Source organism: Mobula birostris, chromosome 25 (assembly GCF_030028105.1).
Source record: "Mobula birostris isolate sMobBir1 chromosome 25, sMobBir1.hap1, whole genome shotgun sequence".
Classification (NCBI taxonomy): domain Eukaryota; kingdom Metazoa; phylum Chordata; class Chondrichthyes; order Myliobatiformes; family Myliobatidae; genus Mobula; species Mobula birostris.
Window position 1 is genome coordinate 17,883,247 of NC_092394.1, and position 25,347 is coordinate 17,908,593.

General features: G+C 39.6%; 1 protein-coding gene across 2 annotated transcripts in view; it reads right to left on the reverse strand.

Annotated features, from left to right (window-relative positions):
* Window positions 1-13,161: 13,161 nt before the first annotated feature.
* tada2a (transcriptional adaptor 2A) overlaps window positions 13,162-25,347 on the reverse strand; it is a 52,753-nt gene continuing 40,567 nt past the window's right edge. Inside the window, exons 10-15 of one of the 2 annotated variants that reach the window (XM_072243614.1) lie at window positions 22,400-22,510; window positions 21,554-21,625; window positions 19,013-19,145; window positions 15,838-15,881; window positions 13,971-14,053; window positions 13,162-13,566 (exon numbers count right to left, since the gene is read on the reverse strand). In XM_072243614.1, the coding sequence (XP_072099715.1) occupies window positions 13,381-13,566; window positions 13,971-14,053; window positions 15,838-15,881; window positions 19,013-19,145; window positions 21,554-21,625; window positions 22,400-22,510 (629 nt within the window). In that variant the 3' untranslated portion in view covers window positions 13,162-13,380. The remainder of the gene's footprint in view (window positions 13,567-13,970; window positions 14,054-15,837; window positions 15,882-19,012; window positions 19,146-21,553; window positions 21,626-22,399; window positions 22,511-25,347) is intronic. The other variant, XM_072243615.1, reaches the window with a different exon arrangement.

The following is a 25,347-nucleotide window of genomic DNA, read 5'->3' on the forward strand; positions in this document are numbered from 1 at the left end:
CATGACTTACATTTAAGAGAGCAGTTGTACTAGCTGTATCAATGGAAACAGCAGAGTTACAGTCAGGAATGAAAATATGCATAAACAAAATTGCAATGTCCAAACAGAAACCTGCCTGATCGAACAAATTGTGGTACTATTGTGGCAGGGGTCACATACACCAGACCAAAGCAGAGTTAAAGGCAAAACTTGCAGAAAATGCAACAAAGTAGAACACATACAAAGAGCATGTTGGGCAGACAAAAACAAATGGGCTAAACAGGGAAGAGAAAAAGATAAAAAAGATAAAAAAGTCAAGTTGCAATTTCAGTAAGAGCATTAATCTGTCAGGATTGGCAGTCCGGGCACCAGCTCAGAAGAGCACCCACCTCTTGAAGCTTCTAGTTTACATGGAGAAACATACCCTCGGGGTCCTCCGAGAGGGAGGGAGAATGATGGACCCAATCGGACGGATACAGTTAATTACAGGGAACAACTATGACCAAGAGCTAGGATAAGAGGCTCTGAGTGTCCAGTGTGTTGGTGTGGGAGAGCATTTTCCAGCATTAAAGGTTTACGAGTCCACCAAGCAAAGCTGAAGTGCTATTCCATCCCAGTGGATGAAGATTTCTTCACCAAGCACAGATGATGTGGTCTTTTCAACCACTGATTCACAAGCCACAGCCATTTGCTCTGGAGAGCGTCATCATACTCCAGGTCAGACGAGAGATAACCCAGGTCAGGTTTCAGACCACAGTACCCAGGTAGATTCTTCGCATGATGGCGGTGGTGAGGAGGTAAAGAAGAAGAGGAAGGTCAAGTGGCCAGCAATGGCAGATGAGAAGGCTTGGCAGGTATTTGATGAGGATATCAGTATGATGTTGGAGAACACTGTTGGGAACATCAAAGAGAAAGTTGGAAATGAAGGGCCATATGATTTACGATGTTGGAAAGTACAGGCTTGCTTTGGTTGAGTTGAAGAAAACAAAGCCTACACAGCAACCAAGCAGGCGCCAGAAGGAGATTAGTAGGTTGAGGAGAGAGCTTAGATCGTTCAGACAGAGGTGGAAGGTAGCAAGTGACGGTGACAAGCCAGGGCTTGCTGATCTCCGAGAGCATTTTCGAATAAAGTTAGCATCACTCCGTCGTGCAGAGTCACAACGTAAAAAGAGAAAGAAGAGAGAGAAGGCAAGAAAGTCATTCTTTGAGAACCCTCACGAGTTCGCAAAGAAACTGCTTGAACAAAGTAAGAGCGGGCAGCTTAACATCTCTCAACAAGAACTTGAGGATCACCTAGCAAGCAGTTACTCTAATGAACAGCAGGAGGCTCCTTTGCTTGACATTTCAGGGCTTGTGAAGCCTACCAGGCCAGGAGTGAAGTTCGATCTGTCAGAACCCAAACTGGCAGAAGTCGAACGGTTCATCAGAAAGACAAGGTCAGGCTCAGTGCCAGGACCTAATGGAGTGCCGTATAAGGTGTTCAAGAAGTGTGAACAGCTGAGGAAATACTTATGGAGATTGTTAAAAGTGATGTGGAGACAAGGTGTTGTTCCTTTGTCATGGAGTGAGGCTGAAGGAGTATACATCCCGAAGGAAGAGAATTCTTCTACTTTGAATCAGTTCCGACCAACTTCACTCCTGAATGTAGAGGGGAAGATTATGTTTGGCATTCTGGCAGAAAGAATATCTTCATTTGTGATTGAAAATGGATTAGAAAATACATCTGTGCAGAAGGCATGAATACCAGGCTTCCCAGGATGCCTTGAACATTCTAGTATGATATGGCATACCATCCAGGAGTCAAAAAGGTTGAGAAGTCTGGCTGTAGTCTGGCTTGATCTGGCAAATGCATATGGTTCTGTTCCCCAAGTCCTGATTGTGTTTGCGATGGAATTCCTATGGATTCCTGCGAAGGTGAGGAACTTTGTTATGCAGTACGGTTTTCCACTCAGCAGTTTACAACTAGGTGGCAGAGCTTGGATGTTGCAATCCCAATGGGATGTGCAATTTCACCCACCCTTTTTGTGTTAGCCATGGAGGTTATTGTGAGGGCTGTAGAATCAGTGGGACCAGGTGTTGCACTTGATGGCGGAGAGGAGTTACCACCAATACGAGCGTTCATGGATGATCTTACCCTTTTGGGTCCCAGCACGGAGGCAGTGGAAAATGTACTATCTAGACTCGAGGAGCTAATGGATTGGGGAAGAATGAAGTTCAAGACCAAGAAGTCAAGGAGCCTTGTTCTTAGGAGAGGAAAGCTGGTTGACTTTCATTTCACCCTTTGTGGAGAGGAGATTCCATCCATTCAGGACCAACCAGTTAAGAACCTCGGGCGATGGTACACAGAGGAGCTGAGAGACACCAAGAGGGTTCAAGAGACAGCAGAACAGATCAGCAGAGGTCCGATGTCTGTTGACAAGTGTGGCTTGCCTGGCAAGTTGAAGTTGTGGTGCTTGTAGTACGGACTGATGCCATGGATAATGTGGCCGCTAACTGTCTGTGAAGTGACAGGCAATGGAATGGAAGATCAACAAGTATGTGAACAAGTTGCTTGGAGTACTGAGCAGCCTCACCAATGTTGCAATCCACAGTAGCCAGACAAAGCTTACCATCCCAGTGCAATGCCTTGTTGAGGAAGTCAAGGTAGCCAAGGTAAGATCATTCTTGATGCTTCGAGACTCAAAAGACCCTGTCATCAAGAACACCCAGCTGGATGTGAGATCAGGCAGGAAGTGGTCAGCCCGTGTAGCAGTTGATGAGGCAGAGTCTAGATTGAAGCACAAGGAGACGGTTGGGGCTATCCAGCTAGGCCGCCAGGGACTTGGATGAACAACCCACAAGTGGTGATCATCTTCTACAGGTAAGGAGCGCCGTGAGCTTGTAATACAAGAAATACGAGCGGTAGAAGAGTAGAAGAGGTTAACTAAAACAGCTGGCCTGGCCAAACAAGGAGCTTGGACCCGGTGGGAAAGTGTTGAAGAACGACACCTATCTTGGAATGTTCTGTGGCAGATGGAACTGCTCCACATTTCTTTTTTATGCAGAGCAGCGTACGATCTGCTCCCAACACCTGCCAACCTCAGCACCTGGTATGAAGATAAGACAGACAGGTGTGCTGCTTGTGGCGAGAAGGGAATACTTCAACATATCTTGAGTGCATGCAGAGTCAATCTTTCCAGCGGCATGTACAGTTGGAGACATAACAACATTCTCAAAGTTGTAACAGAAGCGGTTGAACGGAGAGTACTGCAGCACAACTTATCTCATGCCCCACGCTGCACAGAACATCGCATATCATTTGTGAAAGAAGGCTCCAAGTCAAGGGTGTACAGCATAGGCTCACGATCAAGCATACTTTCTTCAGCCAATGATTGGTGTGTCAAGGCCAACCTGGATGGGAAAGGCAGTTTCCCGGAGCAAATAGCTTTCACAACATTGCGTCCAGATACAATCGTATGGTCTGACAGCTGTAGAGAAGCGGTTATTGGTGAACTCACAGTCCCCTGGGAAGACAACATCGATGAAGCAAGTTAACCAGATATGCAGAGTTAAGATCAGAGTGCAGAGACAGAGGGTGGAAGGTCTCATGCTATCCATTCGAAGTAGGCTGCCGTGGGTTTATTGCGTTCACTCTCCAGAAGTGGCTGCGTGACCTTGGCTTCACTAGAAGGGAGATCAAGTCAACCAGCAGGGCTGTAGCTGAGGCAGCAGAGAAAGGATCAGCATGGGTGTGGACCAAGTATGTCCAGAGGGGCAGAGAGTCAGACAGTGTATACATATCTTGCAAACCCTTCAATGGTTGCATAGACACCTGAAGAGCAGAATATCTGTTGGATGGAAGTGACCAACAACTCTGATAGAGGCAGATGCCAAGTTTTTAAGCTCACCAGTGGGAGGTGGTGTTTTAGCACTGCTGGCCCACCAACTCGAGGGAGTCTTGATCATAAGCGGGCCGAATCTCCTGAAGACAGGTGGCAGATCAACTGATGATCCCACTGGTGATAGCACAGGACAGTTAACATCTTAGTCCAAGTGTATTTTGTAACTCTGCATGCTGTTGATGAAAAATCTGATAACGATTAAGAGTGATACAGGTCTGTGTAGCCTAAAGATTTACAATGTGAAAACTAAAAATAGACAAGCAATATGGCTTACAACATAAGTGAATGGCAAGTTACTTAAAATGGAATTGAACACTGGGTTGGCTGTTTCAGTCATTCCATAAAACAATTTTGAATGGCACTTCAAAGATACTAAACTGAAGCCTGCAGATACCTAACTAAGAACATAAACCAGAGAAAAGATCATGTGGGAATGATATTCGTAACAGTGAAATACAACAAATCAAATCAAGTTTAATTATTACTCAAACCATACATACTGTAAATACAGCTGAACGAGACAGTGTCCATCTGGGGCGAAGGTGCAAAGCATTTAAAATTAGCAAGCAAACACTCAAAAATAGCAAGTAACATAATTCAAAATATCGAGCAAAGAAGCACATTCACTTGGAAAAATAAACACATATAGTCCAAGACCCTGCGCAACAATATCCAGCAATCAATGGTACGATCTCCTGGCAATGTACAGATGCACACAATCCAGCCTATCATTCCACCACTCAAACACAGGAGGGCAGCACCGATAGGAGAGGCCAGGCCCCAGCCAAACTCAACCATGCTATAGCGCTTACGCTGCTGCAGACCAGCCCGAGGCTTGAGGCCTAGTTCTCACAACTGAGGCTACACAGTTCCCATGTCAACTGTCCCTCCATCAGACAAAGGTAACAGGCTTGTGGCAACTTACATTATCACTGTCCAACAGGTTCTTGCAATTGCAAGTGGTATGTCCAAGGCGATCTCCCATGGCTATACTGCACCAACTCTGATGCTTCCGAGAAGCAGGGAACATTATGACCTGCAGTCGGGTCAACTCCCCCATACCCAAACCGGCTCCTCTGATATCCCAACAAGCTCCTTCGACACCTCGGCCGACCCCTTTGACACCTCGGCCGACCCCTTTGACACCTCGGCCAGGTGCGCCGCCAACACTAGTCCAACTACATTGATCAACAATCAGCTCACTGGTGGAGTAGCCCAGCAGTATCCGATGTTCTTTGTAAAATAAAAAACAAATTTTATGAAGAAAACAGCACCTCTGGTTGGCTCCCGAGAGGTCGCTGCATTCACATGTGCCACCATCTTACCGGAAGTAAGAACCAGCAAGCCAAATTGGGCTTGTATGTGGTAAGATTAGACGGCCAGCTTTGTGGGGACGTGAGGGGCTGAGACAACTACAACTCGATTGGCGATAAATTCGCCATTTACATGCCACCATCCCCTGCAATAGAGTCAACTGAAAATGAATTAAGAAAGGTTCTGGATGATGCCACACTGCCTCCATGTTGTACACCATGAACCATTGCCCAACAGAAGGCAAACAGGATTTAGTGCCAACCTCCGTGCCTCTGGTTGGAAAGCCAGTTAGACCAAGGAAGCACCACGGTGCTCAGAGAAATTGTGAAGGTGACGAAGACAGTGGTAATGACTACAACAGCTTTTGTAGGCAACGTATTTGAGAAAGTTTCTGCTATGTTGATTAGACAGTTACTTGTGAAATGCAGCTTGGTTTTAAGCTGGAAGAGAGTTCAAGGAGCTTCAAGAAAGTTGCAAGAATTCAGCTTTTTTGAGCATTAGGAACCAGAATCTACTCTGTGCATATTAAGGTAATTGCATGAACTTCAAGTGGAAGACAAAAAAGCTGCTTGTAAAAGTGGATGCAAGGACCAAAGCCCAGAAAGATCAGTGGAAGGCCACAAAGAAAGGAGTCAATGGAGATATGAAAACAGAGGATTCGTCAGATGATGTAGTGGTTGAGGAAACCAAGGGGAGAGATCAGATCATAAAGGGAGCAATAGAAGGATTAATAAGAGAATACTTCAGAGAACTAAATGAATCTTCCCAACATCAGATGCACAACCTAGAAAAAAGAAAAAGGCAAGAAAAAAAAGACAAGTTGAAAAAGGGCAAGAGATAGAGAGAAAAAATGTAAGTGAGAAAGATAAGAGAGAAAGAACGTGAGAAAGAAAAAGAACGGAAGCGAGAGTGTGAATGATATCGGGACCATGAGTGAGACCATGATAGGGATTGTGAGAGAACCAAAGATAAGGAAAGGGAGCACATTTGAGAGAGGCATTGAGAACAGGATAGAGGGAGCGAAAGAAGCTGGGATGGGAGAGAAGCAAGGAGTGAAGGAGATCCAGTGAGAAAAGCCGAGAAAAGAACAAAGGTGTCCAGAGCTGTCAGTAGCACTTACTGCAGTCTCAGAGTCAACTCCTACAACCACTTCGGAGGAGGCCCTAGAACCTGAGATTGTTTTCACAGTCACAGGTCTCATTTGCCGAACAGAGTGATGTCCCTTGTTGAGGAAGCCATTAAGCCACAAGAGTAAGAAAGCCTTCACAACAATTAAATCTTTAGACCTGAATGGGAGAATTTACAATTTACCATGCTGTGGATATCTATATAGTTGTTATATCATATCATATACTGTATAAATTGTATGTATATATACAGTGCCTATAAAAAGTATTCACAACCCTTGGAAGTTTTCATGTTTTATTGTTTTCAACATAGATTTAACTTTTTTTTTTGATACTGATCAACAGAAAAAGATTCGTGTCATAGTGAAAACAGATCTCTACAAATTAATCTAAATTATACAAATATAAAATACAAAATAATTGATTACATAAGTATTCACCTCAATTAATATGACACACCAAATCATTACTGGTGCAAACCAATTGGTTTTAGAAATCACATAATTAGTTAAATAGAGTTCACCTCCACATCTCCAAATGGAGAGTTAAGGTGTGTTTCAACTGATTGTAGTAACAATACGCCTGTATCTGTAAGGTTCAATTGCAGGTGAATGAGTATCCTGGCAAAAACTCCACCATGAAGACCAAAGAACACTTGAAGCAGCTCCTCGAAAAGGTTATTGAAAAGCATGATGGGAGATAGATACAAGGAAATTTCCAAGTCACTGAATAACCCTTGGAGTACAGTTAAGTCAATCATCAAGAAAAGGAAAGAATATGGCACAGCTGTAAATCTGCCCAGAGCAGGCCGTTTTCAAAAACTGAATGACCATGCAAGAAGGGGACTAGTGAAGGAGGCCACGAAGAGGCCTCTGACAACACTGGAAGAGTTACAAGCTTCAGTGGCTGAGATGGGAGAGACACCGCATACAACTGTTGCCTGTATGCTTCACCAGTCGCAGCTTTATGAAAGAGTGGCAAAGAGAAAGCCACCAATGAAAAGCTCATATGAAATCTCAGCTAGGGTTGCCAATATGACAGAGCTTGATCAGTTTTGTAAAGAATGGGGAAAGATTGCGGTGTCCAGATGTGCAAAGCTGATAGAGACCTATCCACACAGACTGTAATTGCTCCCAAAGGTACATCTACTAAATACTGATTTGGAGGGGGTGAGAAATTATGCAACCAATTATTTTGTGTTTAATAAACAGTGAAGACTTTCCAGGCGCAGATCCATGATCTTGCAAGACTAACGGATGTCTTTACTAATTGAAATAAGTTTAGACCAAATTGTAGAAATTTCACTTTGACATGAAAGTCTTTTCTGTTGATCAGTGTTAAAAAATCAAATTAAATCCATTGTGATTCAATGTTGTAAAACAATGAAACATGAAATCTTCCAGTGGGGGCAGCAGTAAAGGATGAATACTTCTTTTTATCAGCACTGTAAGTTGAGAGTTATAGGCACTCCTCAGTCGTGGTTGGTAGCTCATCTAGGAGAAGGAAAACTCTGATTTCAAACCTCTGTTGCCTTGTGGTTATACCCAACTCATGGGGGAAGCTCCGGGGGTACACCCCGAGGGAAAAATTCAGAGCTGGAGTCCCTTAGGCAGTCAACATCGACTGACAACTCTTGCGACACTTCTGGTGCCAAACTGTATTGGTCTCTGCTGTTCCTTTGGGTTTGTCAGATGTGTGGAGAGGGGGAGCTTGCTACACGGCCAACAGCTTGCTCTCCATATCGTACTGCCCTGGCTTGCATATCTAGGCAGCCAGGATGCAATATCCATGGTCAACTCTGACCGACGGAAGCTTCAGTCAGTCAAGTCGAGATACATCCTATATTGAGTTGGAGTTCATAGCTAAGCAGGGAGGAGTGTTGTGTATTTAATGTTTCAGAATATTTGAGTAATATTGTAAATATATTGTTTGATTAAGCATTCTCTGTTGTTTACATAATGCATTGTGGGTTATACGTAAAGGTATGTAAATAGAATGTGTATTCATGCCACCACGTGATACATGCACACGACTTACTTAAAATAAAAATGATCATACGAGTTAATTCCTAGCCCCCTTGCTTTCCTTTTAAAAGCTGGCACAAAGGGAGCTCTGTCCATACAAACTGCAGTTTATGATGTTGTTTAGATTATGCATTTACCATATTGAGCAAAACATATCTCTTTCTGGGATGTGTTTCTGAATGAATCCTGTTTCAAAAGACCATCATTTATTAATATTTATATTATTTTGTTTATAGATATAAGGATTATTCTGAAGTTTAATTATGGACAGGATCCTCCTACCCCGAACACCAATTGGTAAATTGGTTTATTATTGTCACATGTACCAAATTAGTGAAACTCTTGTCTGGATGCCTAACTCACATTTCCCATACGGATCCTTTACTCCCAGATGAAGGAAGGTCAGTGAACCCCTTGTGGGCAAAGGAGTATGCTTCAAAGATAACAACAAAATCGCCTGAAGAAATTCAACATTATATCTAAAAACTGGGAAGACATTGCACTCAATGGATGCACCTAGATGAAATCTGTTCAAGAGGGAGCTGCGCTACATGAGAAGGACCTCTGCTGTGCCATAGAGAACAAGCAGCAGCTGTGAAAGGAGAGACTGAAAAACCAAGACCCAATAACCACAGTCACCACTTACTCTTGCCCACACTGCACCAGAATATGTGGATCCCACATCGGTTTTTATAGCCATCTGATGACCCACCAATAGTCAATCCTTTAGGAGAACATCACAATTGAATCGAGTGATTGATTTAACATCCCAAGTGGGATTGCTTCTTGTCAACTGCCTAAAGACAACTTTGCACAAGGTCTTGTAACGGGGGAAGTAAGGGGCTAGAGAATGTAGTCTTTTTCTCTGGATAGAGTCCTCTCACTCAAGCTAACAAACCTTGTCCTTGGTCCAACCTTGAGGATAAATCCACTGATGAATCATTTGTGCAGATAAAAGAAATGAGCACAGTCTACTGTAGATTAATGTAAGCATGCCCCTGTATAAATTGATGGACTATTTTCACAAAGGCTTGAAGTAATATTGACCATAAAGTTGATGTGTATTCCTGCAGTTTATTCACTGTATGATGATTACAGATGAAGTAGTTGTTCAAGAAAAGGCAATCTTGTAATCTAATGAAAGCAGCTGGAATCAGTGCAGTGTGAACAAATCTCCATGCTGTACTGAGGCCATGTTTTACTGTCTGGCTAATCAGTTTTACCTGCTCGACCACACCTATTATATGTTTCCTTTGTCAAAGTATCCACCTTGTTCACCAATTTGCCACCCATCACTTATACATGTAGTTCAGACAGCCAACAATTTAATTGATTACTTCAGTGACACAAAACTGCAGAGGGCCTATTCTGCATTGTACCTTTAAATAATTAATTAATGATATTTTCAGGGTACGTGATAAAATAGGCAAAAGTCAGTATGGTTGCCTTAAGGGGAAATCTTGCCTGACAATCTGTTGAAACAGACAAAAGAGGGTCAGTGGATGTTGTTTACTTGGATTTTCATAAGGTTTTGACAGGGTGCCGCACATGAGGCTGCTGAACAGATAAGAGCCTTTTGTGTAACAGGAAAGATACTGGCATGGATAGAAGCTTGGCTGACTGGCAGAAGGAAAACGTTGGGAATAAAGAGGGGCTTTTCTGGTTGGCTGCTGATGACTAGTGTTCAGCACGGGTTGAGGTTTGGTCTGCTGTTATTTGTTAATGATCTGGATGCTGGAATTGATGGCTTTATGGCCAACTTTGCAGATGATACAGATAGGTAATGGGGCAGGTAATGTTGGAAGCAGGGTGTCTGCAGGACTTGGACAGATTAGAAGAATGGGTAAGGAAGTGACATGGCAGATGGAATAGTGTAGGGGAGTGTATTATCATGCACTTTAGTAGAAGGAATAAAGGTGTAGACTATTTTCCAAATGGGAATTAAGTTCAGAAATTGGAGGTGCAAAGGGACTTGGGAGTCCCAGTGCAGGATTTTCTAAAGGTCAACTTGAGTTGATTGTAAGGAAGGTAAATGCAATGTTAGCATCATTTTGGGAGGACTAGAAAATAGGAGCAAGGATGTAATGCTGAGGCTTTATAAGGCACTGGTCAGACATTTGGAGTATCATGAGCAGCTTTGGGCCACATATGAGAACAGATGTGCTGGCATTGGAGAGCCCAGAGGTTTAGAAGAATGATTCCAAGAATAAAATGGTTAATGTTAAGAGGAGCTTTTAATGGCTCTGGGACTGTACTCCCTGGACTTTAGAATAATGGGGGATGGGGGGAGGTGGCGAGATCTCATTGAAACTTACTGAACATGGAAAAGCCTGGATAGAGTGAACATGGAAAGTGTGTTTTCAACAGTGGGAGAATCTAGGACCAGACAGCACAGAATAGAAGGATATCCTTTTACAACAAAGATGAGAAGGAATTTCTTTAGCTAGTCAGTTTGGTGAATCTGTGGAATTCATGGCCACAGACAGCTGTGGAGGCCAAGTCACTGGGTATATTTAAAGCTGAGGTTGAGTTTCTGGATTAATAATTTAGTTCTGGCTGAAAGAACAAGGCAGGACAAGAAAGGATTCATTGACTTGTTAATGGTAATAAACTGCAGCAGTGCTATTATCAAAGTTTCCAAAGATGAGAATTGGCATTGATGTTGATGGGTTAAAAGTGCCAATTGACTACAGATCAATAAATTTCTCCAAGCACTGGTCTCTAACCTTACTTCAGAATTTTCCTAGCATGTTTTTGTCGCGTTTTTCAGAAATAGGGTCCAGAATTTGAAATTATTACAGCAAAAGAAACTGGAAATGGAAATATACATGTGGATGTTGGTCTTGGACACTGTCACACTGACAACAGTCCACCTATCCTACCAATGGATTTACAGGATTTTGCAGAGCCAATTGGCAGTAATGATTTCGCCAGTGCTTTCAGATTTCTATGTGTCCATGTCCATGAAGCATACACAGGGTATCCACAAGACTGTAAGATATAAGAGCAGAATTAGGCCATTAAATGCAGCCAATGCTTGGCCTCCACAACCCTCTGTGGCAACAAATTCCACAAATTCACTACCCTCTGTCTGAAGAAATTCCTCATCTCAGTCCTAAAGGGATAATTTATTCTGAGGCTGTGCGCTTGTTTCTTGGTCTCTCCTATTAATGGAAACATCCTCCCCATGTTCATGCTGTCCACGTCGTACCTACTTTATGTCAGTACTTGGTCATTGAAAACTCGTTTCTTCAGTTGGCTAAAATGGATAGCAACAAAAATGGCAGTTGTTTTTGCTACCAGGTTTGGATATGGCCCAAGTGAAGAATGAGAGGCACTGAAGCAGGTTGATAGTTCACAAACTTTATTACGAATAATGTTTAAGGGAAAATAAATAATAAATGCTAGGCCAAATAGGCCGTTAACTAAAACTCTCAAATGGGAACCGAAGCCTATACAGCGGCCGAAAAGAAAATCTAAACATTAAATGAATACCGCCAGTCTTCGAAGTCAGTTGACTCAAAAGTACAATTTCGCAAGGAAAAGGCCGAAAGCAAAATAGACAGCAAAGCGTTGCTGTTCTCTGTCCAAATCTCGACAAGCATGACGATGACAGTATGGAGTTAAATACTATTATGAATAAATAATTAGCTGACACATGCAAATTCAGAAGCGCAATTGCTGTATCTACCTTGCTGCCGAATCCGTGGTTATGACAGTTTTGCAGTAAATGACACCAAAAACTTACTAAAGCATGTGTGTATTATCTCAGGTAGCATGGAGTGAGCTGAATACCATACTTAAGGAAATACTGAGCTGTGGGTGGAAAACTGGTATTAATAATCAAACGTAATTCAGGAGTATCCCTTTCATGAGATAGGAGATTGGTAATTAAGTATATGAAAACACAATTTTATCAGTGAATTTAATTTCTTTTTACAGATCATCAGCCTTGGCTCCTAATATTTGCCAAGTCTTCACCACAACATTCAGATTAATTTATTTTATCACATATACTTTGCAATGTGTCACTTGCGTTAACAAACAACACAACCCAAGGATGTGCTGGGGCAGCCCTGAAGTGTGTCCGCACATTCAAGTGCCAACATAGCACGGTCACAATGATCAGCAGACGACAAGCAACAACAAAACTATAAACCTCTTTGCTCCCTCCTAACCATGCTCCCACTTAGGCACACACACACAGACTGTCCTCCAACTCCAGGACGGCCCACCTCAGGGCCTCCAGCTTCCAGTGGACTCACAGATCTGAGGTTGTAATTGAAGTGTCCTCTGAATCAAATGATGGACTGGAGGCAGTGTAAGTTCTTTTTTATCCAGTCTGGTGATTATATCCATTTGTGATTATGTTAAGATTATAGATCGCAGAGTAAGTTAAAGGGTTGGCACATTGTCAAGGATATAAACGTCGAGGAGAGCTGGAGACAGCATGTGTTAAAAAAGCTGCTGGACTCATATGGCTGATTGTCATTTAAGTATGAACTAACCATTCTGAACACTGAAGGTAAGTATTCAAAAGTAGTATTGTCCCAATCACATTTTTGATTTCCTGACAGTCCTGAGAGATGTTTCTTCTAAAATAGTGCTTTGAGTGAAACTCCTTACTAATTTCCATTTTGTAAATCCAATCTCAGCCAACTGGATTTATTTGTTGTGTATTTAATCTTCTGGTTCATGTAATGTTGCTTGGAAATGCAAAAATTTATCACTCCCCACAATAAAATTAGGATTTCATCTCAAGAAAATGTCTAAAACAGTAAATTCAGTGGAGCAAATTTAATCATTTTTGGTAATAAAAAAGTTTTAAAATACATCTTTATAAAAAGCATGTTTTATTGTACTTTCACACTACATTTACCAAAACACAAAAGATCCATAATCTGACAGTGAACAAATTCCAATCTTTAAAAAAAATAAATAAAAAAGATGATGTTTTTTTCCATTCTGTACATCACTGACAAAAGAAATCAGAGGTTGCCAGGTGACAGTCAGTTTTGTGTCAAGGTTGCCTAGTGACAGCCTTGGGTCACCTATTTAAGCTTTAGTAATATATCCTTCTCGAATCAGGAAATCATAGATCTTTCTAGTTTTGTTCACATCTATCTTAATGAGAGTCCTTGCCTGGGCTAGCTTTAAACCACCTAACCTGCTGCTTTCATTCATTAAAGCCGACTTGTATTCCAAGTATGCTCCAGGAACCAGTCGCACCATCTGACATAGCTGGGAAATGGGTGGAGGAAGGGTAGAAAGAGAAAATCCACAAACAGCATTATTCCAACATAAATTAAAACATTTTATCCAAATTTCATGTTTATAGGAAGGCTACGACATACCAGAACAATAAAATGTGTCACTCATCTTTTTCTAAGTAGCAGTATTTCTAAAATTTCCATTTTAATAATACCATTGAGATTCTGCTGCTTTCTCTTAAAGGTAAAAGCTATTGCAAAAACTACTTTAGAATATCAGGTTAACTCGCAACATCTTGGTTGGAACTAGAGGTAGCCTGAAGAAACTGTAAGTAACCAAAATAAAATTTGATTAGAGTTATCGTATTCCTCCCCACCAATAACACTACAATCTTATACTCCTAGAGTTAGCAGCATTGAGACTGGTGCCTGTACCTCTTTTTCCTTATCATTGAGTTTCTCTGTCCCAGGTAGGCCCGTGAGGTTCAGTGGGGGTGCATTTCTCCGACCTGCTCCATCCATAACAAATAAAAGGAAAACAAATGGAATTTCAGTAAAGAATAGTACAGATTAAAAAGTTAATCTTCCACACTTCTTTGGGTAAGAAGCTGATAAAACAGCATGCTAACTGTTCTACGTTTACCATGGACTTAAAATATCTGGGGTTTACCACAAATGTGTAAATGAATTTAGCATAGGGTCTGAATTGGTAATGAAGTGAGCAATAACAAGTGATTGGAACATTCTTTCCTATACAAAAAGTACATCAATTCTATTTGAAATATTTCTCAAAAGCAGTAAGGAATGGGCAATAAATTTGGCCTTGCCAGCAGGGTTAATTTCCTGTGAGTAAACTGGAAAAGTCAAAGTTAGTGAACTCCAAACACTTTGTAAAGCTGCTAACATTACAACTATTGGGACAGTAAGGAAGAAAGGGAGCAAAGGATTACTGCTGCAATAGCTGGTTGATAGAGAGTCAGTACTCAAATGCGAAACACATGATCTCTTAGTGGAAACAATTATTGTACTTATCACTTGGAAATTCAATACACTCACTGAAAAGCTATGCTTTAAAGAACCTTGGGTCAGAAACAAGAATTTAATTTAATACCAATTCTCTAACTTGTACTCCCTTCAAGCATACTTCCTATCAGGATAGGGATATTGCCCATATACTCTCAGATTCACTGATAAAAGAATTGAAAAATAACATAGGTGCTGGAGCTGACTTTTAATTGCAATGAAATATGGCAAATATATTTAAAATATGCTGTGATTACGACAATGACACCTTTTTGCAGTTTTCAGAGATTTTTTTTGTAAAACCCCTCCTTAATATTTTGTTCAACTGGAACTGAGGCAGGAAATGGTCATTTTCAGTATAAATGAAATGAGATCGGTGGGAAAGAATAACGATATACTCTGCAGTTTGGAAATGAAGGGAAAAGAGCAGACAATGAAAAGCTCAACTCAGAATATCACTTTTAATTCTTTCAATAGTACATTAACCTAAATAAATCCAAGACTGTTTAAAAATCCAAGTTAGGATTTCTTGGGGGACAATTTTTTTGAGCAAAGATTAAACTTAAAGGAAATATTTGAAACTGGCTGAGAAAAGTTAAGGTGTTACAGTAATGAGCTTTGATGACACGAATAGTTTATTTTAATTTAAAACATAAACCTAATTATTGATGTGACAAATTAAGCCAAACCAAGCAATAAATGCAAGTATTTATTTGAACAACAATGCTTTAAATGATGCTATATGTGATAGACTGAATGCAACGTTCACTGGGAATTGAAAGGAGGGTGGTCTAGACAATTAAGCTCAAGCTATTTCAAAAGTCATTACTCTGTTTCAAATAGTAAGGCCTTTTAGAGGACTTTTCTAATCTGCTAGAAGTTGCAGGGAACTGATGGCATTTCTAATACACTTGAATTTCTTTTATGACTAAATAGTGAAATCCTATAAATTAATAACTCAGAATAGAACAAAAATTGGTTGAATTAATTGGTTATTTATTTACAGTATTTTCAAAGTATATTTAAAAACAAGTCATTTTGCTTTTGTTCAGGAAATCTAGTGTATGCAACTGTGACAATTAATTTATTTGACCAAAGCAATCTCTGTCTGAAGCTATCCGGCAAGTAAGAATGACTCCAACTATTTGCAAGAGAAACGGGGATGTGAGATGTAGTTTATTTACCAGGTCTAATTTCTATCATATCATCAGTGGGTTTTTCTGCAAGTTAAGAACAGCTTTGTGCACTTCACTCTAAGCCATGAATAGCAGCTACTCACCAGCTGAAGAAATGATTGGTGCCGCTGGGTTTAGTCCTGAATCACTGAAACAAAAGAAGTATGAAAAAATAATGAAATTGGTACATTTCTAGAACATGAAAGGCACTGTCTTTATAACATATATCTAAAACACTGGTAATTAGAACTGAGCAAACTTTTGCATTTCACCCTCAAAATTGAAAATGTATTCCCTCCTCACCATGTTATTCAGGAAGTATGCAAGGAAACACAAAGTGCTCAGCAAGGAACAAATGTACCCTTTTCAGCAACTTCATGGGAATTTCGAGTGAATTTTAAAAGGAAAAGGGATTTTATTATCAACAATGTATTACATGCTGAAAACCTAGCAAATATACACAACACACTAATTACCAAGAAAAACATTCAAGATTCAAAAAACTTTATTGTCATTCTAACCATACATCAGCTCTGCAGGGCAGAATGAGACAGCGCTCCTCAGGGGCAGTGCAATCATAACATAACAAACGCAACACTAAATAATAAACATAACAATAAATAGTAAAACACAACAGCCACATGTCAGTTAAATCAGTTATAAGTGTCCAGTGCATGTTAAAAGTGTCCAAAGCAGAGTCAGGTGGAGCAGCTATTTAGCAGTCTGACTGCCTGTGAGAGGAAGCTGTTTAGTAGCCTTGTGGTCTTAGTTCTGATGCTCCTGTAACGTTTGCCAACATCATTCACTGACTAAGATTGCCTGAAATCTATATTGTAGAATGCTTGCACCACAGCAAGTGGTTATTTGGTCGATTGTGCCTGTGTCAGGTCTCCATCTTAGAAACTACACTAGTTCTACCTCTGGCACTTTCTCCATATCCTTGCAAATTTTTTCTTCACCCTAAATTAAATTAATTCCCCCCTGAAGACTGCAGTGAAACTTTCTTCCATCACATCTGCAGGCAGTGCATTCCAGATTCAAAGAAAATGCTTTGTAAAATAGTCTCTCCTCGGTTTTACTTTTCTGGACCACCTTCAACGGACCACTTTCATTATTAGCCTTCTAATAATGTGGTGACCAGAAACTAACACAATACTCTAGTTGAGCCTAAACCAGTATCTTATAAAGGTTCTGCCCTGTCACTTTCACTTGCTTGTACACCTATTTTCTAGGTCCCTCTGCTCCTGTGCCCTTTCTAGGAAGCTTCCTTTCTTCTTTATGTTCTCTCCTCATTCTTTCTGACAAAATCCATCATGTTAGATTTCTCTATGTTAAACTGCATCAACCAGGACCCTGTCTATTCCATCAGTGTGCCTGTTGTATTCCCTTCACGGTTCACAATGCTGACAAATTTTTAGTCGGGTGCACCTCCATGTCCAGGTCATTAATAGAGATTCAAAAAAATGTCAGTGAATGTCTTTTATGTTTAGTAAAATACCTTTTATAGTCAGAATTTATGTAATTCTAATCAACCTTAACTAAAATATGCATGTTCTTCTGACATTTGTGATAAAGAAGTAAACTAAATACATGCGGGGCGCTGTCATGACAATCTCTTTTTTTAGTATGCTCATCGTACGGTGTGTCTTGGGCATCTGAAACCTGGCGGTGCCCATCTCTCTCCAGGTATTTTTTTTATATGAGGTCAAGTTGTTAGCTCGACACTCAACCCAGGCACGGATAGAGAGCGTGCAAGGGAGCCGGCCAGATTCGAACTCGGGACCTTTTGCCCCGAAGTCCAGCACTGACGCCACTATGCCACCAGCTGGCCTCCAGTTATGTTTCATGGTAGTTGGTGGAAACTTACACCACAGACTTACTTAAGTAACTTTGAAATAACTTATCTGAAACATCTACAGCATGGCTTCTGCACTGAATATATAAAGCTCATTGGTGTAATTCTGCCTACATTATAACTACAAGCTTACTTGTAGAGTTGCATGAACACAGAAATGATTAATAGAGCAAATAATTCAGGATCCCTTAAGTAAAAGGACAAAGTTCAATGCGACGAACACATGAGATTGATGAAATTTCATAAAGTACTGTGCAAACACACACACATATATATATATAATAATATACAGATTCCAAATAATTAGTTTATAAATCATTACAGAATGTCTCTCTGGTGCTTCCCTCTCTCTTCTTCTTTTCTCAACCATGATTCCTCTTCTTCTTGCCCTCTTCTCACTCTCACTCCACAATACAGACCCATATCAAAATCAGGTTTATTATCACTCACATATGTCATGAAATTTGCTATTTTTTTTGTTTGCAGTAGCAGTATTGTGCAATACAAAATTATTACAGTACTGTGCAAAAGTCTTAGGCACCATAACACGCGCGCTCTCTCTCTCTCTATATATATATACATAGACACACACATACATGCCTCAGACTTTTGCTCAGTACTATACATTACAATGTGATCCGTCTATTTCCATGTTTATTAATTCAGTTATGATTGACCAAATGACAAATTAGTGCGTCCCATATGTTACTCAGTGCAACGTCTGTGCTGAGACAGAATCCTTTTCTCAAGGTGCAACTGCACAAGGGTGCAAATTGAATCACTTGGAAACCACAGAAAATTTACGTAGTGCTAGATTCAATGACAGACAGCACATTTTTCATGAGGATGTGATTAGAATTGGAATCTTAAACATTTCATGATGATCTGGAAATGCAAGGCCACAGGGAAAGGAATCATCTCATTCACGAGCATGATTCAGCCTTCACTTTGGAAAAAAAGCAGTTTAAAGTAGTCCAGCTAGTGAATTGCAGTGAATCTGTTGAATTACATCTAAAGTGATGACAGTCTAAACTAAATGACACAAACCTAACTTAATGATTCAACATTTCTATCAAGTATCTCAGGAATAAAAGAGGAACCCATTTACTGTGTGCCAGGATCCAGCTGAGGGTACACATGGGTACATTAAGCTTCAGAACTCTTCGACGACTCTCATTACCAACATTGCCAATTCTCCATGAAGTGAAAGAACCAAAGTGTAATTATATAAACTATAATAATAAAAATTCTATATCACAAAGGACTGCAGAGGTCAGTCTCTGGAGAGGGGGGTAGGTTTAAAGAGGAAGGAATTGAAGAGTAAGAGGAACTGCACTGGAGAGGACATGAGGCCTGAGGCAGATCAAAGAAGATTATTCACACTGTTGTGAGCTCTTGCCTCTAGATGACCGGGGAGAACTCACATTGCTGCTTGCCTGTGTAACCACTGCTGACAAGCACTGGAGTCCTGGAGGCACTGAAGCACATCTGTGAGCATGCAGCGCTTTAGGCGTTCCTCCTCACGATGCACCTTCAAGCAGTCATATACTCTGGCACCTAGATATGAAAATACCATTAAATAACAGTATGCGGAATACCAATATTCTATCAACTTTCTTTAAAAAATCTCACATAACAATAGATATGTAAATGAATGTTTAATTTACAGAATCTAAAAGTTAGTTTTTGAAAGTAGAAACAATCAATGAAGTGGTATCGGGAAGAAATATGAGGCCAATGTTAAAGAGATTTAAGATTTTACCAGTGGTCAGAAGAACTCACACCACAGAATATATTTAGCACTCTCCTCTCTGTACACCTCCAAATTAAGTATGATATTATTCAATCACATGGAGCTGGTTATGGCAACAAAAATATTGCTTACACCATTGGTAACAACCAGAAGGCACTGAACCTTGATAACAGTCTGCATGAATCAGATTTTAACTAATTTTGTTTTACTTTTCTAATTTATAAATGGATTTTTTTGATTATGAATTTAATTAAATTCATACATTAACTTCAAATTTCAATTCTGAAAGTTAGTCCATATTTACAATGAATTAATTTAATATTGTTACCTTATTCCTTTTCAGAATATATGGATAAAAATGCAAGTAACTGAGTTATACAGCTCTTGTTACATACACGTGTAGTTCAACTCTGAGTGATTATGCAGAAAGTTTGAAGTTAATAATTCATCTCCTTCTACCTTAGGCCACGAATTTATCAATCACCCCTGCTGTGGACCAGAGGTCCAAGATGCTGACTTCTACAAAGAAGGGATCTGTATGCTCCACGACCACTGGACTAAGTGTGTAAATGTAGGAGGGGACTATGTTGAAAAATAAATGTGCTAGGTTTTCTAAAATTGACTCATTCTACCATAGGCTACAAACTTATCAATCACCCCTCGAATGTCCTTTCAATCCAAAAATCTCACCTCCAACTCGACCCCGAAATATTTCACAATTGAATACCCTCTACTATTTGGGGTGGAGGATGCCACAGATTGATAACCCGTTGATTTATAAAGTCTTGTGTCCCAACTCCTGTATATCCTGAGATAATGCCTCTAGTTTTAATCAGAGAATTTAATAGCCATGAAAGTAAAACGCCATCCAGTGGAGAGCTCCACTCTAACCCAAGAGCTGCTGCAGGAGTAAGAATGAGGATCAATACATTTTGAGATATTTATAAACCACTCATTTGTCAGATATTTCTGAAAAATGAAATTAATTAAAAGGTTACATTTTATTTGTAATTCTTTTACATAGGAATTACATCTCCCAATTCTGTCTTCTACATTATTCTACCTACACTAAATGCTGGAGGAATTCAGCAAGTTAGGCAGCATTTCTAGCATCTGCAGAATCTCCTGTGTTCTACATTACTCTGATTCCTGTACTTAACTTCTTTTAAAAGTCAATTTAAAATGGGGGTTGATCTTTCTCTTGTACTGCTCTTTGTAACAAATGGATCTGAACCACAGTTTATGCATGTTTAAAAAAACTCTACAGAGGAATACATCAAAAAATATAAGCCAACAGCTGTGATTAACATTGGAGTCATTCAAAAACAAAATGGTGCTACTGGGCATCAAGCTGTGGAGATGATTTTAAATTGAGCATTCCCTGCAGAGTGATGTTGCGTAATAAAACCGCAAGTGCCAATGCAAATTGATCATCAAACAAAAGAAGAGGAATAAATAAGCTAACTGAAGGGAGAAAGGAAATTCACCAAACCTAATAACTTCAGTTTACAGAGAGGTACTTGTCACCCTTATTCTTTGAGCTTCATCATCAAGATGTATGATATAGAATACCTCACGCCCATGGCATAGATATATGAATGTGTATAGGCTGCTTCTACTTCAAACTTAATACACACCAGATGATCAGCAGTTTTAGGATTCAGGTAGGCTTTTGATTCCTACTAATTGTTTTACAGTGTCATCAGGAAAGAAAAGATTGATGACACTGTTAAAATGACTTAAGGTTTTACCATTGGACAGATGAACTTACACCACAGTGTAAATGTTGCCTCTTCCTCCCCTTACATCTCCAAATTAAGCAACAGATCAGATAGAACTGGTTAGAAACAAAAATACTGCCTGCACCAATTTTTGGTTATAAAAGGCACAGGTACATTGATAACAATCAGAAGGTACTGAATCTTGATAATACTCTATCAAATTTAAATGCTTATCATTGCTTCTGCTTTTCTAATTTACAAACTTTTTTTTTAAAAGCTGCTACTAGACCTAGAATTCAATGCAAAGCTTTTATTTGCATATATTACGTAAAAATATTTTACACGCATGCACAGTAAAATTATTTCATGGTACATTTAACTGGCTAAGATGCTCTTTATAAAACAGCTTTCCTCTTTCTTCCAGCATGCTTGTATTTACAAGGTTATTCTGAGAAACAGAAGTTATTGAATAGCATTCCCAAATAATTCACCACGGAATGTGAAGATTCCTGCCCTTCTGTATTCTTGCAAACGCTTGATTTCTTTCCGGAGTTCAAAATCCACTGTGGAGAAAGGATATGTCAAGAATTGGAATTCTGTAATTTAATTTGTGTAACATTATTATTCCCCAGGGACCCACTCCAACCACCTTTTCATGATAGTTTATATTTCCATGACCTAATATAATGCAAAGCTGGTTGATAAAATTCTATATTTTGTGCTCTGAAAACAAACCTATTGCTTTGTGTGTATATTAAGACAGTTAAAAAGTACAAAAATCACTATTAAAAAGATAAATTCAGTGGCCACGTTATTAGGTACATCTGTTCATTACTGCAAATATCTATTCAGCCAATCATGTGGTAGCAACTCAATGCATAAAAACATGCAGAAGTGGTCAAGAGGTTCAGCTGTTAATGAGACCAAACATCAGGGTTAAGTATCTCAGACACTGCTGATCTCCTGGGATTTTCAAACACAACAGCCCTTAGAGTTTACAGAGAATGGTGCAAGAAACAAACAAAAAAAATCCTGTGAGCAGCAGTTCTGTGGGTGAGAACACCTTCTTAATGAGAAAAGTCAAAGGAGAATGACCAGACTGGTTCATGCTGACAGGAAGGTGACAGTAACTCAAATAACTATGTGTTACAACAGTGGTATGCAGAAGAGCATCTCTGAATGAATGCACATGTCAAACCTAGAAATGGATGGACTACAGCAGCAGAATGCCTGTACCTAATAAAGTGGCCAATGAATCTGAATTCTAATTAAGATCAAAATAAGCAATGGAACATACTATCATCATAAGAAAACAAACAAATGCAAGTACCACATACATGAATGACTTTCAATAAACTTATCATGTTCTGTAGGTCCCAATAGTCTTGCAAAGTGTCTCATTGCTTCATAGAGGTCTTGAACTTCTTTAGGATATCTTCTTTCAAGAACTGCAATTATAGAAACAAATAATTCTGAATGTATATTCTCTATGCTTATGTGATGCAATTGCAATTATCCCAGGAAATGCTTTATAATAATGCACAAAGCTTTTGCATAATTAGCTCCAAAAGATCCAATGGCTCTTTAGCTGCATCGACATCCTTTAAGTATTCAGGGATAATCAATGTGTTTCTACGTTTTACCATCAACCATTATACATAACAAACATCAACTGCTGATGAGTCACTAATGACTTCTGAGACTGGAAGACATATTAGTCCTACATTTTCTGCTTTCTTAATTTCTCTTAGAATGTTTTTCATTCTTTTGTTTGATGCACACTTTACTAAGGCCTGCTGTTTACGTATCTCAGTATTAAGCTGTTTTCATTATCTTCCTGTTACTTTTGAACACCGCCTTTTTAGTATCTATGTAACAGACATTCTTTTCCTAAAAGAGTTGGGCAAGCAACAAGAGGCACTTCAGAGATAAAGGCCATTGGGAAAATAGAAAAAATCATTTTTCCCTTTCTCTCCACCCTAAACATTCTTGCCAGTTTTAGCATCTTATTTCTCATCAGGGCCATCTTACTTTCTCTCTACTGACTTCAAATGGATTTTCCATGTAGCCCACGGGAGATGCATCACTTGGCCTTTCACCCCTTCCTTCCCATTAAACAGTGGGTGAAGCAGTACTTCACTTCACTACATTTGGTGTTCATAAAATGCCCACCTCTGCACTAGAAAAACCAAACTGAGATTGGGTCATTGCTCTGCTGGTGCTCCACAAAGTTTCCAGTTGCCTGGCACTTTAATTCACTAACCCACTCCAACTCTGACTAGCCTCCTGTAGAAGGCGCACGGTAAGCTTGAGGTACAACACCTCACCTTCCCTCTGGGCATGTTGCAGCTTTCCAGGCCCTATACCGTAATCCCCAATTTTGGGTAACTTGCCCTTTCTTTTGATTGTATCAAAGCTGGGTAATTCTGCTTGTCATCATTTTGGCCCCGTTTTTTGTATTCTATTCATATAGTTTGGCTTACTGGGCATGTCCCACAGCCTCACCAATAACAACATAATAAACAAACAAAAAGGCTTAAAGTGCTAGCAGCTGCCCACAGTAAGCCTTCTAGACACTCCCCATCAGAGATACTCCCCATGTTTTACCTATCCTTCCCTTACCTTCTCTACTACTGAAAATAAACTTTAAAAAAAATCTCCCCATTTCTTAGGAAGGATCCCAGATCTGAAATGATAAATGTTTCTAATCCCAAAGAAGCGGCCTGACATTCTGAATGTTTCTAGCATTTTCTTTTGTATTTCAGACTTCCAGCATCTGCTGATTTTGACTGTCATTGGCTGGTTTCCCTCCCCAATCTCAATAGGATCCCCTTCAACCTAACCCAACAAGCACTAGAAGATTTATGGAAGCTACAAAGTGTCCTTATTTGCTATCAAGTTTATTTAAAATTGCAAATGTTAGATCCATTGTGAATACTTAAATATATTAATTTAAATTGCATCTTTCTCTTCAATTCCTCTCAGAAAGCAAAATATGTGAGAACTTTCTTTTATATTAGCCTTAGATCATAGATGTTTACTGCACTATGCTTAGAATTTTACAGACTGTATAAACTGATTTTATTTTATGGGTCTACTTTTTGTCATGTGCTCAGGATCCTGAAAGACTTCTATTGTGCCGTAGTTATGCTGAATATGAGCGAGCATATTCCAATAGTATGTGTGTTGTTTTAATTTGAGCTCAGTTTCTATAGCTACTCTTTTTGAATGAGTCAAGGAGCTTTCGTGAGATACAAGCTAATTAATTAATGGTTAATCATTGGCTTTGAAGATATTCTGATGTTACTCAAAACACCCAAACTCTATTTTTAATATTTGCCTGCCTATTATGTATTTCCAGTATATAGTGTTTATTTTTTAAATTTATAAATAAATTTTAAACAAAATAATGCAAAAGGAAAACTGATCACTATTCTGTAGAAACACATAACAAATTATAATACATTTTAATTAGTTGACAAGCTAATTTTATCTTAGTGAATCTATTTCATAACCACAGAATATCTTGTACAGTTGATTTACCATGACCTATTTTCAAAATCATTTCCCGATCAGCAGATTATAAATATTGATAATATTACTATTAAAATGTGTTATAGAGAAGCTGCCTGCTTTGGTATTACAATTAATAAAATTGTACACGAGTAGAATGGCAAAAGCATCCTTAACTGACTGGTGCTCAACAATAAGCAATTGCAAACATGTTTGTATTAAAGCATTTTGCTTTGCAAGCTGGTGAACTGATGAGAACAACAAATCAAGGAGATATAACCAAGGTTTACCAATGTTTGAAGAGACAGGGTGTGAGTTGGGACAGTCAGCACAGCTTTCTGTATGGTAAGTCATGTTTGACAAATCTCTTGGAATTGTTTGAGGGTAGATGAAGGTAGGGCTGTCAATGTTGTCTGTAGGGACTTTAAAGTAAGGTGCTTTACGGCAGGCTAGTCTGCAAGGTTAAATTGCAGGGGATCCAGAAGGAGACAGTGGATTGAAACCATGGAATGAGCCAATGTTTGGCCGGTTTAAGTTGAAAGCCACTTGTAAATGTTGGTGTCAGGATCAGAGGTGAGTGACAGGCCAGTGCTTAGATCGCTGCTCAGTGAGGTTTACTTGTCTCTGCGCTGAACTAAGACTGTGACTTGTAACTAACAGCCTCCTGAACTGGCTGCAGTGATGGCTGGCTTCGCGGCTGTGATCTCACTTTCGTGAACTTTAGTTCTGAATGTTATTTGCATGATTTATTCTTTTTTTGGCACATTGGATG